Genomic DNA, 20,637 nt, shown 5'->3' on the forward strand with positions numbered 1-20,637 from the left:
ATCTGAAAACTATGCTGGCAAATCTGTCATGTCCTCAGTGTGGTAAATTGAGCGATTGGATCAAGTTCATGGAAAATGACCCAGGTCATATGGAAGTGTTGCTGCAGCCCATAGACACCTACTTCCACTCCTTACCTATCTTTGAGGTACACCGTTCGCAGCTATACCTATGAAAAGTAATGCACTGTAATTTGTATATATCCCACAAAATCAGTTCATATATAATTCACGTAATCATGAACCAGGAAGTAGGATGGATGTTGGATGGGTGGGTCAAAAAACACCAGACTTTTGCCCAAGACACCGGTGTTTGTACCCCATGTGAAATCGGAAAACAACGTTGATTTACTTGTCATATAACTTCCTTATTTAAGTTAACACCACTTCCGGTGTTATTTTAACCCAAACCACGATCTTTTCCTAAACTTAACTAACTAGTTTTGTTGCCTAAACCTAACCAAATTGTTTCCTGTGAAGCCGGAAGTTTATTTTGAAAAGACTGTATGCATGTAATGAGCGGAAATTGACTCATATGTCATGTGTTGCTGGACATTTGCAGGAAAACTTACAAAAAATTAAGAATAACTTTTCATGAGAGATCATATGACCCTTTGTATGGATATGTTGAACTGTCCTACATTTTAAAAGAAAAGGTTGATCTAAGTAGGCCATCAGACACAAATTTGTCAGTTGTACATAATGAAGTATTCTAGCCTGTGATGTATACAAGATTTCAAAACAAACTTTACTTTTACAGAGCAATACATTTTTAATCTGCAAGATAGAGGCAGCGGTTTATTTTTGTTTGATGGTAGTTTCAAAAGTAAATGTTCTATATTATACTGTTATATTTTATTATTTATTATTGAGTCAATATTAAATGACTGGAACAGGAAACTTGGGCTAATTTTATTCATATTTTCTCCACCACCTCTTACTTTTGTGGCCCACAGCTACAAAGTGAGCTTAGAAGAAACACTGCTGTCCACACTGTGTACTGAGCCATGGCTTGGCAGGAGTGTGAAAATCGAGAAGAGCTTTAGTCAAAATGCCAGTCTACAGATCACTAAAAGCTTTCCACTCAGGGTTTCCCTGGGCTTTTAGAGAGGCTTAGGTGGTAACATTGCCAGTGGGTTGGGTTGTGCACAGGGAAAGGGTGCTTGAAACTCCCTAAGAGCACAGAAACCACTGAAGGAAATTGTTTAATAAGGAAAGGATAATAATGAAACTTTCCTCAGAAGAAGAGAGATAAAATATTTCATGGTACATTTCATTTTATAGCCACATTTAAAAAAACAAAAAACACATTTCTATACTCCTTTTTGGTGATGATGCCGTACACTGACAATTATACAGCCATCAGTTTGGTCACAGAAAATCCCAAAATAACTGTAGCTAAAATATTATAAAATGTGAAACAATTTAATGTAAAACTACGCTTAATGTCCGTTATTAGAGTCGTGACTTTGCAGGAATGTTGCAGGAGAAAACCACATGCAACCAGGCCAGGTACTAATGGAGCCATGAATAGTGGCAGAGACCACAGGTGGTGCAGAGGTTAGATTCAATATCCAAGCTGTCCCAGGATTGAACCCTGCTGAACCCATCTCTCCTTCCATTTTCTGCTTCAATCTTAATGGGACAGAGAGTTTGAGTTTGCAGGAAAGAAGAGCAAAACAGCAGAAACAAATATATCTCAGAGCAATAATGAACAAGTATGTATGAAATGAATGTCCACCTGTAGCTTAGGTTTGCATGATTATGGAAAATATCCCAGTTATTTTTTCAGATATTGCGATCATAATTGTTAAAGAAACATTTAACTGTAGCTTCGGTGTTATTGGTGCACTTTGCACAATGAAAGATTATTATTGGGAATCGAACTAAAATGGAAGGAGTCTCTGTATGTCTGTCTGTCCTTCGATTTTCTTGACAACCGTTCATGCAGTCGGGGACTTATTAGTATTGTATTGTTTTTGAGAGGGGACCTCTATCAACTGTTACACCATCGAACGGTATCCTCGGTACAAATCCCTCTCCATTGCTCATTAGGGTGAGCTGTGGCTCAGAGGTAGAGAGGGTGTTCCACCAATCGGAAGGTCAGCAGTTCGATCACCAGCTCCTCCACGTCAACATGTCCTTGGGCAATCGGTGTGTAAATGAGTATTTAGGCTAGATGGGCAGGCACCTGATGGGCAGATTGGCACCTTGCATGGCAGCCTCTGCCATCAGTGTATGAATGTGTGTGTGTGAATGGGTGAATGTAGACATGTAGTTTAAAGCGCTTTGAGTGGTCGGAAGACTAGAAAGGCAGTATATACTGTATATGCAAGTCCATTTATCATTTACAATATTAACTGTTAAACCACTGAACGGTTTAACAGTCTTTGTCAGTCTCCGTCTTTGTTCATGTGAGCTTTTGCACCCATATGACGCGTATACTAACTACAGTTAGTGGGCTCTATTGTAGGGTTAGTATTATCTGAAAATGCATGCAGTGACGGTACAGTAAAGTGCTTTAGTTAAAAGACCTCAAAAAATACATATCCTCAGTATAAAGGGAAGAGGATAGGTATAGTTTAAAGTAGTAATTTTCTTTCCTCTGGACTTAGTGGACACAGTCCAAATGAGACTAGTTATCAACACTAAAGAACTCTTTTTCCTTTTTTCCCCTCTGTTCTTGAAAGAGCTCTGAAGTTACACTGGCTAAAAGAGACAAAGGGAGGTAGAGGAAAGGAGGAGGTAAAAATACAGATGGATGGGGAAAGGGAAAAACAGAGGGAAAGTGTTTGTGAAAGCTAACAAAGGGGAGTTGGCTGCGTTTCAAAAGGGCGCGTGGCGGCTAAGGAGGATGAAGCGCTTCAGGATTCATTTACATCAGGCCTGACAACCGCCTCACATCTCCCCAAGAGCCACACAGCTCCGGCTTAGAGATTCCTAAAGAGGGCCCTTCTTCTAGCTCCCTCTCTTACACCCGCTCTCTGACTTCTCTTTTTCTCCCTCCTGTCTCTTTTTTTCCCCTTCCTTTTTTCCACTCTTATTCTCTCCTGCGCTCTCTCTTCGGCTCTCATGCGCTTGCTAGTCTTCAATCAGCCATCATGAAAGTGTCTGTCTGGGCGTCTTAACTATCCTCTGAGAGGCAGACACTTGTCTGGGCCTGCCTTCATCCCCTAAAGGCGTTTTTTGACTTGGACTTATTTCCCTCCTCACACCTTTTCAACTTCCCTAAAGAGCTGACAACAAGTGAGAGCGACAGGGCAAGATAAACATGAGGGAAAGAGACAGGACGGGAGATGAGAGGGGGAAGTCGTCGACTGAGAGGGAAGAGAAAGTAAAGATGGTTATGAAAAATAGGGAGAGAGAGGGAGAGGATGAAAACGAGGTGAGGGAACTCAAAAACTGAAAAAAAAGGTGAAGAAATCAAATGACCTCGTGGGGAGGAGAAAGGACAAAGCAAGCAGGACCAGAGCTGAAGAGAGAAAGATGAAGAAGGAGAGGGGGACTCTAGTAAGACAAGGAGAGTCACGTTTATCAGTGGTCCCACAGTGTGTTTCCCAAAAACAGGATTTGGAGATGGGGTAAAGGGAGAGAGTAGGACAGGGCACATTAAAGTTTTTTTGGGGGAGGGTGGGGGGAGAGCTCCTCTTATGGAAGTATCTTTCTTTTCTCCTGGGTTTGATGTGAAGGGGAGCTGCTCCTGCTTTGACGATGTTGTCTGCCGTGCAGTTTTTAATATTCATGCAGCAGATCGGGAAAGGAGAGAGGAAAGGAGTGGAGAGGAGATTTTTGGTCAAACAGAAAGCTAATTTGCGGCTGAGGCAGTTTAGCCTGAGGCTCTTTCTGCTACTGGGGAAATGAGCTGGAAGATTAGCCGTATGTATAATTCACACACACATGGTCACACTCACACACATGCATAGATATGCAAAAACACACCAGTGGCGCGTGCGTACACTTTTGTAGATAGATGCCCATATGCGCACACACAGAGCAGCTGCCACTCTCTCTCTGAGACGTTGTGTGTTACAGCAGTAACCTGCTGCTGGGCCTTTACTGATGCATCTGCCCCTCAGGCCGCTCCCTTACATGTAGGATCCACTGTGGTGCTCGGAGACTGTTAATGGTAGCCAATGATGCTTTGTGTAAATGCTGATTTATTAAGTGATCAGCTTTCAGCTTTTCCCTCCCCAAACCTGTTATACAGTTTACATAGATGCTGTTAGGAAAAATCCACAAAGTTTTTTTAATAAAATCAAATCACACTTTGTGACTGCTCAGGCCTTCCTCATCCTAATCAAATGTTCATGCTACTCTGAAAAAGGGAAACAAAGTGATGTATTGTATATTGTATTTCATTTTGATTGGTTGACGCATTCTATCATTCACAATTTGATGATGCTTTTTGATTTGCTCCCTCAGAAAATGTTGACTGTTCACTGCAAAGCCTGAGTTCAAGCTGGTCAACACAGTCTTGTGTCTCACTCTGACTGATTTTCAGGTCCATGACAGACGTGTGAGTCTATTCCTGGATGGGCTTGAGGAGGATGGGACGCCATTTGACACACAACCTCTGACCTCCAGGCTCTCTGATATCAGCGAGGATGGTGCTATGTGGGTGGGACTCAGCTCCAACGGTAAAGATGACTGTCTTTTGTTGCTGTTGTGTTTTTGACATGTGATAAGTTACATTGTTAGGGGCAGCTGTAGCTCAGTGGGTTGATTGGGTTGTCCTTTAACCACAAGGTTGGTAGTTTGATCCCTGTCTCCTCCTGTCTGCATGTCGTAGTGTCGTTGAGCGAGACACTGAACCCCAAGTAGCTCCCCGCGCTTTACAGCAGCCCACTGCTCCAAATGCTTAAGATGGGTTAAATGCAGAGGTCAAATTTCATGTACTGTATTTACCTGTATGACGATTCTAATGAAATTTAAGTTTGTTTTAGCGATGCATTAGATCCAGATTCCTCAGATGCTCAATGCTCAGATTCCTAAATGGTACTTCATTAAAATATCTCCTAAACATATCAAAATTATAAAACAGTAAAAAAATAACAAAGGAACAATTTAGTTCTAAATTAATTTAAAATGTAAGTCCGTTCCAGTTACTGCCATCCCAGTAATCATCGAGAATCAGTTATCAATGTTTTAAAATGTATAAAACTGCAGCAGAAAACTCAAATAGCAAGAGAGGACGTTTGTTTTTCAGACTTGAAATCAGTCCCTTCCTCCTTTAGAAGAACCACCGTCTCTTTTTTTTCCTCCAAGTGGAGAAAAATTACCTGGTAGTTTATCTTGTCTGTATATCTAAATATGGTGTCAATGACTACTCCACCTTTATCCTCCTCCCAGCCTTTATCCCCCTTCAACTACACATCTGTGATTGATTGGCGGTGCCTGGGAGCCGTCTCAGAGTCAATAGGAGAGAAATTGAGAGAAAAATGATATCCGTTCATCTCCAGAGTGATAAACGAGTGTTTTTCTTCTCGTTTATCAGGCATTGATCCCTAGTTCACGGCAGGTAGCATCTGATCAGCTGGAGATCACATCAGTGGTTGGGATCAATGCAAGTGATTGGCTTGAGGGGGAGAGAGACTGTGTGTGTGTGTGTGTGTGTGTGGTTGTTGAACCTGGGGGCTGTGTCTGGAATTCTGATCAGTGGATTGATTATGTGAATGCTGATCAGATGTATTGATTAACAACTATGTCTGTTTTTGGAGGGGACCCTTCTAACTGAAAACTGTGTGTCTGATAAGTACAGCGAGAAGTTGTCAAGAGCAAAGCTTTAAATGTCAACCACATTTTTAAAGTGGCCGATAAGGATGGCATGATCGGTTGTATTGAGAGTGGTAATAACAGATCATTAGAAACTTCTGAGACAGCTGATTGGGTGTGGTTGAGATTTTTCAAATCATGCTAGAGTTCAGATGGTCACAAATTTGTGACAATATGGGACCTTAAGATTTTCATGAAATCAAACAAAAAGATATGATACTATTTATGGTCAGTGTTTTTTCAGCGATAGCCATTCAATGTATTTGCATTCTGGAATTACTTCTCTACTTACTAATTATAAATATTACTGGTGGAGTAAAAATTGCCTTCACACGCACAAGGGATTCACAGGAAACGATGCAGCATGTAATCCAGCGATTGTAGTTTTATCTCATTGATATCAGCCTCACTGATTCCTCTTTACTCTCTCGCAGCCACGTCAGAGCTGTTATGTTACTGCTAATGCAAACCAAACATTTCCTACTGCTGCTCCACATTAAAAGCACCAGGTGGCTTTTATTGTGAAGCAGTCTCAAGAAACGCAATGTGTTAGTCAGCGAAGTTAAAGCTATTGTTCAAAAATGAGTCTCCAAAACAAGACATTGTAATTTTCTTAAATTTTGAAAGCGGATCAGTTCTAATTATTGCAGGGAGTAATGAAGCAAGAAGAAAAACAGAGTTGCAGGCAATAAGATACCTTACCTTTAACTTCTCAGTGAGAAAACAACTCTTGTTGTTGTATGCAAAAGTACCTGGCCAGTGTGCAGCATGAAATTAGATTGCTGTTGCTTATGGCACGATGGACAAAGGCCAATAAAAGACCATTAAAAAATGTGAGTTTGTTTGGTCGCACTGTAAACAGATGCACCAGTTGCTCCATTGTTATCTCTGTATTGTAAAGTGCTTTGGATGGAAGCACCATATACTGTACTGTACATTTTCCATTTCTGACAAACTAGGAGTTTGCTGTTGCTGTTGCCACCAGTAACCACGGGTCTCACCAGTGAAGGACAGAGAGAAAAAAATGAGACAAAAATCACACTGTCGCCTGTATTAACTGTCATCAGTTCTAACAACACTAAAACACAGAAGAGGAAACTGAGAGCGATGGATGACAGAAAGTGAAACACAGAGAGAGAAGACAGAGACCTACACAGAGAAGAGAGAATTAAGGCTTATACCTTGCATCATCCCAGTAACAATAGGGAGAGTGCTTTTCAGAGGAAGGCATAATCCCATTTCCACACGCTAAAGAAATCCTGAGCCAAAGCCTAAGGCTGCACAACCACACACTGTTCGAACACACTTACATCCCATAACACTCTCTCTCTGTTTGACACACACATACACCCCTCCAACACACACACGCTCACACTGTAGTTGGGCCAAACATGGCAAAGCCTCTCTCAAATGCAAATACACACACACATGCACACACTCACTCATACATTTTCTAAAGTTAAGGATGCTTTTTTTTTTGAATACACACAGTAAAGCCTCTAACACACACTCACACACACTCTCACAGACAAAGCTAGGCATGGCAGCGGTTCTGTTGATGCTCAGAGACGTTATCCGTCTTCTAAGAGTTGTTGTCAAACTAGATAGAAGTTTGTTGGACACTAAAAGACTCCGGCTCTGTTTGGACCAGCACCATCGTCTGTGTGGGTCTCTTTATGTTCTGTCCAACATTGTCACGTATGTATGGTTGTGTGTGGAGATGAGTTGGGGGCTTGCCTGTGTTCATTTATGTGTTTGATGGTGTTTCTTGTGTGCAGTCCAGTATCCACATGTGTGTCTGGACATTGTGCCCATACTGTATGTTTGAGATATTCCTGTGTATGTTTGCTTGAGACTTTAGTATCTTGGCATATTTGATATATGTGGCATCTCTTGTTCAACATATTTGCATTTATCTCTTTGCAGATCCTTTTTTCTCATCATCAGCCAGGCAACTTTGTCAGAGTTCTCTCCTTCTGTTTTCCTGCTAAAATATGTGTTGTCACTTGTTAGACTCGTATATTTAGAAAATATGTAATTAATTGATTAGTAGACACCTTTAACAGTTTTGATTTTTCAAGAAAAATGCACCAAATGTGCAAGTTTCAGTCTCTCAAATCTGGAGATGTCCTACGTTTTATATGATATAATAACATGGTCTGGGTGAATATTCAGTTCTGATTGGCTGCAGGGTAAAGTAGTTCCAGTAAAACTGTCAGTTCGCCGTTCTAAATTAATGTGCAGGCTACAAAAAAACATCGTTAGTCCTTCAGTGCCTCATCCTCTGAACACCACAGGGTGGCGACTCTAACACACGAGTTGCTATCGTCTCACATCCCATTCACTATTTGACTCGCTAACGTTACTTCAGACTGCGACTGACAGTAACATTACAAATGGCCTCTGATTTGTTCGAGATATCTTGATATTGATTTGGGGAACACCGTACGCAATGTTGTTGACTTTGAATCTTGCTGGCATAACATTAGCTATATGCTAGCGTTGGGCTAATTTAAGATTTCTTGAAAATGATGTCATGTCTGGATAGCTAGCTAGTCTTGTTGTTAAACATACTGTCATTTTATATTTGCTGTTTTTCAACCATACTATGCAATGCTATTGACTTGGAATCTTTACTAGCATAAGGTTGTCATTTTGGCCTGTAACTGAGCCAAAGGGTTCTATAAGCTGAGCGGACTAGAAATATCTCCTGTTACCAAGTCATAGCTGAGGTTCGTCCTATTAGCTGGAGTAAATAAAAACCTTTTGGGACGGTAATGATTGTTCCAGGTGTTAGCAAACCCCTCAGGCGCTGGCAGGGAAATGGAGTTATGGCTTGTCAAAAACTTTGGATTTTGGTTGCCAAACACATGAGAACATAAATTAATGCTTTTTTCTTTGGCAAGTGACCATGGTATTAGCAGGATAATGCCTGACGAGGTGTCCATTATCATGATGATGGACACCTTGTCGGGCATTATCCCTTAAGTTACGGTGACCAGACGTCAATACAATAATCGGTTCAGTTAAAAACAGCGAGGAAACACTGTAATAAGTAAACCCTGTGAAGCACAGGGTTTGGGTAATACTTGGTTATCCCTAGACAGACCTGTTTTGGCCCTGGCCTCAAACCAAGCTAATGAATTTGTCCCTATAAGCCCTTCTGCTCTCCAGTGGAAGCAAATGTAGACTGTGGCCGATCCTGTTTGGCTTTGTATCATGAACTTGGCCATTATAAGCAGCTGTGGGCAGCCTCACTTAGCTGCTATCAAGAAACTGATAAGATAATCTACTAAACACTGTGAAATCCTCTCACTCACTGCCTTCAGTACAAACCCATTATCACCTTCTTTATGTTCTTTTCTCCTCTCTTTTCATCTCTCCAGGGTCTAATCAGTTCATTGGGCGGATGCAGGACTTTAGATTTTATCCTGCTACTCTTACCAACAGGTGAGTTGGATAGAGTAAGGCAACGAGACAGGTAATGAGCAGCTATGGGGAGAGAAAGAGCGATGAATCAAAGAAGGACCAAAGGAAATGAGTATTGTGAAAGAAAAGGTTAGAGGTGATGGAATGTAACCGTGATTGACACTGGAAAAGGAGGGGAATTGGTAGCTATAGATGGATTGAATAAAGTGAGGAAGGGATAGAAATGAGGAGAAATAGACAGAGATACTTTATAGATTAAAGACAACAAGGGAAGAGGAGCCGTATGGAGCGATAAAGGGAAAGACGGTCAGAGGAAAGAAGGGGAAGGCTAATCGTTGCATCTTAAGATCCATACTGCTTCCAGAGGATTTTCCTGAGAATTCAATACAAGGCAATTAGTGTTTTGCTTACCAGTGATGTACTGCACACAGTCTGTACAAGTCTCTCTCATCAAGATTGGGGGTAAGACAAAATGAAAGATTGAGTTTTCAAATTATGCCTTTGATTTTCCACTTTGCACTAAATGTGCAGTCAAAGGCCCGTCAACAGGTGCCTTAAGATTGTCTTTGTCATTTTTGTCATCCTTACGATCACTGCACAGTTTAGATTGTATTAAGAGTCCATATCCCACGTTTTGGGAATCTGTGTTTTGTTTTCTTTTGGTGTTTCAAATGTTTTATTTTTATTTTATATATAAATCATAGCTGTGTAGTTTGGGTAAAATAAAATTTCATATAAACAGCTAAATCGTTAAAGGAACAGTTTGTAACATTTCCGGGGTTCTATGGGCAGAAATTGAATAAAATATTCATAACTATGTTTTCATTAGTGTGCTGGTCCTCTATGTAGGTCCTCTCTACTGTTTCTACAGTAGCACGGAACGGACAAATCAAACACTGGCTCTAGAGAGAGGCTTTAGTGTTTTAACATTACCTGAAGGCCACCGTAGTTCTCCGATACGCTTGTGAAGCTGCGGTAAAGTGCAGCCGCAGAGTGCAAAACTGTGGTACCGTCAGCCACCGTCTGACTTCTGTTGCTTTTAAAGTAGAGTTATTATGGAAAGGATGGCCTCTGAGCGAGGTGAACGGCATTACCACAGTTTTGCATTCAGCGGCTCACGTTACCACAAAGGGAGGAGTGAGCGGAGGGGTACTCAGTTGGTTACAAATCTGCAACCACACCACTAAATGCCGCCAAATCCTACACCAGCACACTGTACCCTTTAAGCAATGTTTAACTTTATGCCATACCATAGCAACCTGGTCCCTTTTTCATTACAGTTTACTATGCATATGAATATATTTTGCTTCAGTGTTTTATTATAGTTACATAAAGTTTGCTGTTTCTTGTATTAACAGGGAAATTGTGGAGGTGTACTCAGGGGACTTGCCGGAGCTCCATGCCCAGTCAGAGTGTCGCTGTCCTCCCAGTCACCCCAGAGTTCACCCTTTAGTTGAGAGGTGCAGTATCACAACTTCTTATATATATGTAAATGTGGACTGTAGATTTAAACAGCTTTTGTTGTTGATTAGCCTGACTTTTGTTCGTTCTCAATGTCTCTCTAGTTAGTGTTCAGAAAAAAGACAGTCCCCTGTTGAACGCCAGTACACAGTTAATATACCTTATACTTTCACTGTTAACAGATACTGCATTCCCAATGGTGTTGAGGACACCACCAATGACAGAGTGCTAAGACTCAACCTTAATGCCCATCCAATCAGTTATATCAATGATCAGGACATGGGCACCACATGGCTTTCTAAGATCATGACTACACAGGAACTGGATGAAGGAGTCTCTATTACTGTGGATTTGGCGAATGGACAATACCAGGTACCACATCTCATGATACACGCACGCAACTAAGCACATACACACATATTATTCCACAATAATGATAGACAGATGAATAGATGTGCAATATAAGTGACATATACAATATATTAAATATATAAATGATAAATACAAATAGTGTCTAAGATCAGTTTTTCTATTAGGTTGAGATTTGGTGACTGCATTGACTGAGTTAATTGAATTTATCATTAAATCAATCCACTACACACTTGTAGCCTGTGGATGAGAGTATTATTATCCTGAAACTGCCATCAGCTGGTAGAGTGGGCTAGTAAAGATACCATCCTGTAGCTGTCAGGCCTTGGGTTGGATGTGTATTGTGTTGACATATGTTTGAACAACTTGGGACAATTGTACCACATTCACACACCAACCCTGACAGTTATACAGACACGCATTTAATCCACATTTGACACCATTGACCCATTCAGACTGCCTTTATAGCTAATCTTTAGTTGTCGCAATTCATGCAGGTTTGCAGCTTTTACTGTGTACACATAACTACCAAACAGAAGAATTTTCAGTCATTTTATATACTATATGAAACAGAATTGTTCATTAAAAGTGGTCACTGTAATACTTACTCTCAATATTGAAATGGGGATGCATGCACAGTGTTGTAAATGTTTTGTTTTTATTCGGTCACCTAATTAGAAATGAATGCAACAACATATGCAATCATGTTAAAGTATGTATGAGGTGGTAAGTAGCAGAATGTATGATTTAGAGGGCTAGAAGTTTCAGTCAATATCTACAATGGGGTTATAGTATTCCTATGATAATTAATTTCATCCTTTTTATGTCAACACTGAGCAGCGTGAGATCCTTGTGAAATCTTGGTCCAGGTTGTGAGCCAATGTTGGATAAAATGTGTTGATGACCCAGTCAGATCGACAGCAAATGTGGGTTATTCTACATCATTAGGCCTCATGCAGCAACGTTTTCTTAAATTTCTCTTATATTTTCTCTTAATCCTCTGTTAGAAGAAAATAATAGAAAAAATAGGAGAAGTCAGCTCCAGATGCACCATACTTTCTTAACCAACCAAATGTGCTCTTACCCAGGTGTGCTGATTGATGAATCCCTCTTGATTGATTGGAGGCGTGTGGCCGATTGTCTATTATTAGCATAGGTTACGCCCCCAAAACACTATATAAGGGCAGGTATTGTGCCATATGCAAATACTCCACATAGCCAAGAATTGGAGAGATGCCACCAAAAAATGCACTTGTACAATTAACTTCAGCAGATAGATTTTATTGATCCCTAATTGGGAAGTGCTAGAACAGCAGTAGCGAAATCAAGGTACTGTTAAATAAACTTAAACAAAGTAAATGTGATTTTCTAGAGCGTCAGTACTGGTGTTACAGGAAAATCAAATAGCAGTATATAAGCCATTCAGTAGATGAATGGACGCAATATCATCCAAAGGTTTTAACGTCTTAATTGGGATCAATGGACCGATAGTATTTAGTTAGCCCACAAATTTAATAATCCAATCATTATAATTACTCTAAAAACATATAATATAAATTGGATTATACGGCATTCATGTGTTGCTTTGTGTCCTTGCATTGGGCAACCAATTTGTGGACTGTGAAAAACAATTTGTTTCTCAAGATTCTTCTTATCTTGGTAAAAGTGCTCTCGATCACAGAATCAATGGATACTAACAAAATAAGAACAATCGTGTAAACGAACAAAAATAATAGAAAATGTATTTGTATGTTGCTTCTTGCATGAGGTCCAATGTGTCTTCTAAATGGTGTATCAGCCTCCTGACCTCCTACTCAGTCATTGTTAGCTACTTTGGGTTGGACCCTCGACTAAATTCCATCATTGTGGAGTGTACAGTTGAAATGCTACAATACAAATGCTGTACAGTATCTATCTGCTTGCACCTGTATGTGCAGTGGACAGTAGTTTCATCCTCTTTCTAAGCACTGCAGTGAGAGACAGACAGGGGGGGCAGAGGGAGAGAGAGATATTGCTGGATTCGGGCGTTGTCGACACTGGAGCTGTCAAAAGACTCGTCCCTCTTCTCTCTGAAGTGTGTATGTGAGTGTGGGCAGGATTTTGGGAGCTGTCCTGACGCGGTAGCTCAACTCAAGTCCCCAGATAAAAGACACTTTCTGAAGTTCGGGTTGTGTGTGTTGGTGTGTGTGTGTGGGTTTGCACAGTGGTGGTGGCTTAATGCGCTCCCTGCTGTGTAACCCAGTGTCCCAGCCCACACTGTAGTGGGGCAGATAACACTTAACACACACACACACACACGCACTTGGTTTATGTGTTGTGTGTCTGTGTGTTTGTGTAAATATGTGTCTATGTGTTGTGTGAGGGCTGCCGGTTTTCAACTAAAAACCTTAAATATAATTTTAAGTCATCCATACAGAAACACAAGTAATGACTTAATAGCAAAATTACATTTCTACCATTTGAACAAGACTAATACTGCACAAGACCTGCTATTAAAAAGTGATTTGTATCAACGCACAGTAACTGACAAATATGTTTTAATGTTTTGTCCATACCATTACAAGTTAGAAACACGTCTTAATATAATGTGATTCAAAACAATAACCACTCTTACTATGACCTTGAAAATTACCATAGAGGTGAATAAATATGTCTGACACAGTGTCAACAAAAACTGAACACCACCATGGTAGGATATACCACATGCCTTTTTTGGATTGAAGGACATTGTACAGGTGTACCTGTTATTGCAAATCTGGTTTTATTCATGCTAACTTGTACCCCCCCTCTCCTCCAGATATTCTACGTCATAGTACAGTTTGGCGGGCTCTTGCCTGAGTCAGTTCTGATCCAAAGACGGAGACTCAACCTCACAGAACTTGAGAGTGGCACCATTACAGAACAGCCCTGGTTGGACTGGCAATATATGGCCAGAAACTGCAGTGTGTTTGAAATGCAGAACAACGGGCCTTTACTGAGACCAGACTCAGTCAACTGTCTGCAGCTGCCCAGGTAGGTACCGTGTGTGAATGGGGGAGCGGGTGTGGAAAATAGTCAGTATTACTTACTGTAAAAAGAGAAGGAAGTATTGTATACTGTAAATATTTTTCAGTTTACAGTTAACACAAATTATATGAGAAAAAAAAAATTAAAAGCCCTAAATGTTTTCTTAACTTCTGATATGCTAAAGCACTAATATGAACGCGATGTCTAATTTAAGATGATTATATGTGTGTGTATCCCCCCCCCCCCCCCCCCCCCCCCCCCAAAAAAGAAAAAAAGAAAACACAAAATTTGACACTTTTTAATACAAGGTGAAGGATCCTTTGTGATTTGACAATATTCACCTGCCTCTATTGACTCTGACTCATAAAGCCCTTTGAAAACCTTCCAAATTATTTAAAAAATACTAGAGCTGTCAATCGATTAAAATATATAATATAATAAATAAATAATACAAACTGCATGTGATTATCATAAAGTGGGCATGTCTGTAAAGGGGAGACTCGTGGGTACCCATAGAACCCATTTTCATTCAGAGGTCAAGGGATCCCTTTGAAAATGGCCTTGACAGTTTTTCTTCATCAAAATTTATTTTTCATGTTTTGTGCCAATGGATTCCTTAGATTTTTTAGTTTCATATGATGCCAGTATCACAGTTTTCACTCTAGCTTTAAAACTGAGCCTGCTACAACCTAAAAATCACATGTTTTGGACATCAACTGGACAATAGCACATTATACTAAGATAGTATCATTAATCCTGTGGGAATCAGGGAGGGCAAACACATATTTAGTGACTTGCAGAATGCTCAGCACTGTTATAAAATTTGAAAGAAGTTCTTGTTATTTACCGTGTCATCAGTCAGATGAAAACTAAAGACAGCTCTGGCCACAGATTGATCATCCCATTTGAAACTGCTTTGAATCATCTAAATATAAATAAACTGAAAATAAACTCCTCACACAGTCTGTTAGTTTGTTTTGGGCCTTCTCCCCAGAGCAGAACCACGTGTTCTCGCCGTATGCTGTTGGGTGGTCATGGCCTCTTTAAGGCAGAGGAGATTACACAGAAATTACTGGCAGGACTAAATAAAGAAGTATATGAACACACACAAACCCATTTATGCACGCACACATTTGTGTGTGTTAAAAAAAACATAAGTCAAAAGAAATCAAAGGAAATCAGACACATACCCATTACACACACACACACTCTGGCACTCTCACAGTGACTAGGTTTATAAAGCTAACCACCTACAGCGCTGCCTTGGCACATGACCGCTAACAGGCTCTCAATTGGCACTCGATGGTTGGCACTAGATAGAACAGGTACAGTATGAATAGATCACAGATTATGTAGTCATTGCTTATTTTTCACTTGACTGACAAATGGTATCACATACTGTATTAGTTAAATTGGCATGAGAGCAATTGAACCTCACATTGGCAACATTATAACACGCTCTGTGACATTAGTGGTTGATAATTATATCAAAAAGAGCACCGTCTTTGATCTTGCAAGATTTATGTTTTTTATCTTGCAAGATTTGTTTAATCCCGCAAGAGACATTTCCTCCTCTGAGGCCGCTGGAGTGTCTGGCAAGATAAATTCAAGCATGCCTCAGTCATTTCAGGTGTTTTCAAACCAGTCAATTACTGTACTGCTCCAGGAGTGCTGTCAGTGATACTTTTGCATCATGGCTACATGCACAGATAAGCAAGTAAACAGGTATTTTGTGAGAAGAACAGCAATGCCCAGAGCAATAGAAGGTGTAGGGACCCAGCATCTGGCTGGTTTCAAGTGACCTCATGACCTCAGTAACCTGATCCTTGACCACAGGACTCATCTCAGCTCTCATTGGCTACAGTAACATTTCACCCAGAGGTGTGAAATTCACACAGAACAAAACCAGAGGAATGTCCTTTGTTCCCTCTTTCGTCTCTTTCTTCTCATCTGCTCATCTCTCCTGACGTGTGAGAGGTGAGCTGCTGCGCTCTCTCTGCTCTTCATCTCCTCAACCCAGGCTGACCTGGTTGAGGTGAACGGCTCTCAAGTCCAGAACTTGCAAAACAGTTCTGGTTCTGATCAATGGCCTGTTAGGAAACAGCCATTGCAACCAAGGAACCAAACTGCAGACGACGCGAGTGCTCTGCCCTTTTCACCAGCTAACTTCAAGCTATCAAGCAAAGAAGTTAGCACCAAACTAACAGCAAAGACGACCTCTTTGACTTGGAACCACAACTTCAACACATGGAATCACAAAACCGGTTCTTCCATGGATTGGTAACGTACTGGGCCTTAGCATTAGCAATCGCACAGGGCTGAGCAAGACTGTCCAACTTTGATTTCTAGAAAGTACTTGTATTGATTTGGTTTAATGTTATTCATTGAGTTTGACTGTGGTGATTTATCTGTATTTGATTGTTGGGTAACTGGCTTCGCCACATCTGATGTGTTTAGTTTATGCTTCACATAGACAAGGTCTTGCATGCAACTAACCATCTTTTCTAACCCACTGCATATCTAACACACATAAAGATCACATACAGAAACTGTGAATTAGTTAAACATAAACATACAGCTTCAGATAATCTTAACCCCACATCACCAACCCCCCTCTTTGTCCTTCTTCTCAGAAGAACAAAGAGGTCATGTGGTGACATGCTGATGGCCATCTTTGATTCCGCCATCTTTGATTCCGCCATCTTTGATTCAGCCATCTTTGTTTTACAGTGCCCGCCATTTTGTTTGTAGGCCATACAGACATTTTGAGACAAGAACCCATCTTGTTTCCCCCCCCCCTCTCTCTCTCTCACACACACACACCCACACACACACACTGTGTTTGGTTTGTTTAGTTTAGTTATTTAGTTAGATTAATATTGTGTTTTGAACCTTTATTATCTTGTAAATAAATGTTTGTGGAATATACATGCTGGTCTCTTTAATGTTGCACAAGAGTGAATACTGCCAACCTCTGCTATGTCAAGAACTCCGATATCCTTCAACCTTTACTATCTATTCTGGTTATAGTTATTAATTTAATTATTAATCAACGTTCCAAATTGATAGTTTAGCATATATAATGAGACTATATTAACGTTTTGGTCATTGGTCCCTGATTCCAGGGTGGTGCCCCGTTTATTATTGATGTTTATTGATAATCTTTATTAATATTAATAATTCTATTATTATTTATTAATTATTTTGCTAATAACCAAAACCTACCAAAGTAGAACCCCTACATAATGGTGCCCCGTGTGAGGCATAGTATTCTTGTTGGCAAATGTTCATAATTGTGCAATATTAATTTTCAGCATAATTTTTGGTCAAAAACAAAAATTTCATATTCCACTTCTAAACAAACCAAAAGTGTTTACATTCTACACCACTAGTCTTCCACAGGAGTAGAAGTCCAGTTGTACTTTTAAACAAGTACATGGTGGTTAGAATTGTTTATTTGAGAGATTTTGAGTATTAACACTTTAAACCTTTATGGTGTTCATTTTAAGATTTGCTTTTGCTGCTAATTCAAGTTAACCTATGCTGTAGAACTTGAGAGAATTTTGGTTCAGCATTTGAATACCAAGTATTCAATGCAATCTAGTCTAGTCGTCATATTTTGCTGTTAATCTAAGTGTTCCTTTAATGACACAGCGTGCCACCGGCCCTGTGTAACATAGAGAGCTTGTACCCTGCTGTGTAACTGCCAAGCATTCCACAGCCTGAGTTAAGATAAGAGCCACAGTGTGCTAAACAGCCCTGTGATATAAGTTTGCAACCTAGCTGTTACTTCCACGTGTCCAGCTTGAGTCACCTTTAAGAAACATCATCACAACTGTTACTGCCGTGCATTTCAGTTAGTGCATGTTGTGTGTAAGCAAACTTCTTTTGTAAACCTTGTTTACTTTACTGGCCTTTTGTTTGATGCCCACTAGAGTCACTAGTTGGTCCCCTCCTCCACAGGAGCTACTCCACAGGGAGCTACCCCCCATAGTGTATGCCAGTGTATTGTTGTTAGGCTAGTGTACCTCCCAAACTACACCACAAGGTGTCTGCCAACGCAACACCATAGCCAACAACATTGTTTTGTTTTGTATTAGACATCCTGTTTAGTTTCACCCTCCATTCCAGGTTTAACAATGGAGAACCCCTGTGTTGAGTTTTTTATTTCTTCCCTAGCACAGAGCCTAAACCCTGGCTGCCCTGAACTCATCAGCAGGTTGAGTTTCAGTGAGTGCAGGAAAGAAGTGGAATCGCTCCTCACAGACAGGTGTGATGCGCAGACCGCATCCAAAGATTCATTGTTAAAATGCTTGCTTCTGATTTTCCACAGGCAGACCAGTCTTGCCATTCAGAGTAAAACAGCCCTGGAAAAAGAGGTAGATAACCTAAGAACGCAAAGTGCTAGTCTCCTCCATGAAGTTCAGACAGCTGATAAGAAAGCCATGCGTTACTTAGAAGACCTGCATTCAGCAGAGTTAGCTCTTTTTCAGTACAAAGAAAAATTGTTAGGGCTTAGACTAGAATGTCTTTCCCCACCACAGTCTGTCAGTCACTGTGATTCTGGCTACTCAGATTCACTCTCCTCACGTGATGAGAGTTTAACTCCCTCTCCACTCAGAAGTGAAAGATTTCCAACCGACTCAAAGTCTTTGGGAATAAAGTCAGATCCTCAACCTCCGCTGAGAGAAAGAGTGAACAGCTACCTGACTACTTATTGTTCTGAAACGGACAGTGAAGACACATGTAGTTTATCTTCAAGAAGATATCCTGCCTCATGTTCTTCTCAGCCACAGAGAAATGACACCTTCCTCTGTGCTCCTCCCTCCAAAAGTTCAGCCTGCTTCCCACTCTGTCACAAGGGTGATGACAGCTGTCCAGCCTCTGCCTCTCAGCCAGAGAGGACCCTACAGGGTCCACGCCATGAAGTGCTGGAATTCATAGCTAAGGACATTGAATGTTTTGATCCAGGCAACTGTGATCAACACATTGATGACTATTTTAAGGAATTAGATCACAATCTAATTGACTTAACACACGCCACCCAAAGGGAGAAGGTTAAACTTGTGTGGAAAACCAGCTCTAAAGCTGTGCACAAGTTTATACAGTCACAACCTCCCAGTGTCAGAAATGACTATTGTGAGCTTCGCCATGCACTGATAGAAGAATTCTCTTCCACAGCTGACAAGACCTCAGCGATGTTTGCAGCCCTTCAAATTAAACATTCACGTAGTGAGAATCCTAGAGATTACTACAAACGTTTAAGGCATGCATACTTCCAAGGTAAGAATGCGCCAGGCTTAGAAGAAAACTCTTTCTTCAAGTCCTTATTTCTGCAGAATCTGCATCCCTGTGTACGCACTCACGTCGTACTGAGGACGCATGAGGGTAACCCCTCACTGTGTGAGATAAGGAAGATGACACAGATAGCTTGGGAAACTCTGGTCATTTCCAAAAAGGGGGGTAAATTAACTGAGCCCACCAGCTCAAACACTGACGTGTCAAGCAGATCTGCCACCTCAAAAGACCACCTTCACAACAGGTCGAAGGGGGGTCAGAAGAGGCGGCATAAGGACACTGAGCGTAACCGCCATGTCCCCCATTTGCATAGAGATAGGCATTCACACAACAGAAGTGTTAGAAAGCCATACGCTGAAATTCTGTCCCAGAATTGGCGTGACCGGTCTGACGATGACCACAGCATCTCTGACCACATTTCAGACTCTGAACGAGGTTCAGAACATGGACATAATCTAGCATACAGTGATAGCTACTCTGAGTGCCTCTCTGCCTCTGGCTACCTGGAGCGTTACAGCCCTGAGCCACGAGGTAAGCATCAGAGATCCAGAGCTACCTTCCCACGGTACTAGCTAACACCTAGCTAACAGTGAGACTGACGCTAGATAACGGTGCCTTAATTTTCCTTTCCTCTTTTGCAGATACTAGGGAAAACTTGAGTTTGTTAGCAACAGCAAAAACTCAACTCAGACACCACTGTCCAACTTTACAAGTACACTTGGACCAACTCCTTAGTAGTATCTTGTTTAGAGATCACTAGTGCACACACTAGCTTAGGACACCACATTATGACTGTACAAAAACAGTCATACACCTGTCCGCATTGTTTTAGGTGACACTCCGCCTCTCACCTTAACAACTTAACACCTCTAACATTCCTGTTCTTCACTAACCTTATAAATAACAGAGAAACATAGTTAGGTATTTTATACAATGCTATTGTTTTTGTTTATCTGGTTTTATTTGTAACTTAGGGACTGTTCTTGCTTAGCCAGGATAGATAGTCTTAACCAATGCCCAATTGGTTAATGAACTGCCCAGACGTTACAAAATGGAATGAACTGTTGAATGAACTTTTTCAATCATGGATTTAACAACTTTTCAGTTGTCCCCAGGGATTGGACTATACAACCTCCAGGTTGTTTCCAAGGATCTGTGAACTGTTCAACCTTCTGATTTGCTCTTGAAGGATGTTACACATCTTAAAGACCAAATGGGGGGATGTAGGGACCCAGCATCTGGCTGGTTTCAAGTGACCTCATGACCTCAGTAACCTGATCCTTGACCACAGGACTCATCTCAGCT

At 40.9% G+C, this 20,637-nt stretch overlaps 1 protein-coding gene across 1 annotated transcript in view; it reads left to right on the forward strand.

The window, feature by feature from the left end:
* Positions 1–20,637, forward strand: part of ush2a (Usher syndrome 2A (autosomal recessive, mild)) — a 239,883-nt gene that overhangs the window by 19,813 nt on the left and 199,433 nt on the right. The window contains 5 exon segments of the mRNA XM_037752115.1: positions 4,499–4,634; positions 9,156–9,219; positions 10,557–10,658; positions 10,842–11,031; positions 13,826–14,040. Of these exon segments, the coding sequence (XP_037608043.1) occupies positions 4,499–4,634; positions 9,156–9,219; positions 10,557–10,658; positions 10,842–11,031; positions 13,826–14,040 (707 nt within the window).

This window comes from Sebastes umbrosus, chromosome 2 (assembly GCF_015220745.1).
Source record: "Sebastes umbrosus isolate fSebUmb1 chromosome 2, fSebUmb1.pri, whole genome shotgun sequence".
Lineage (NCBI taxonomy): Eukaryota > Metazoa > Chordata > Actinopteri > Perciformes > Sebastidae > Sebastes > Sebastes umbrosus.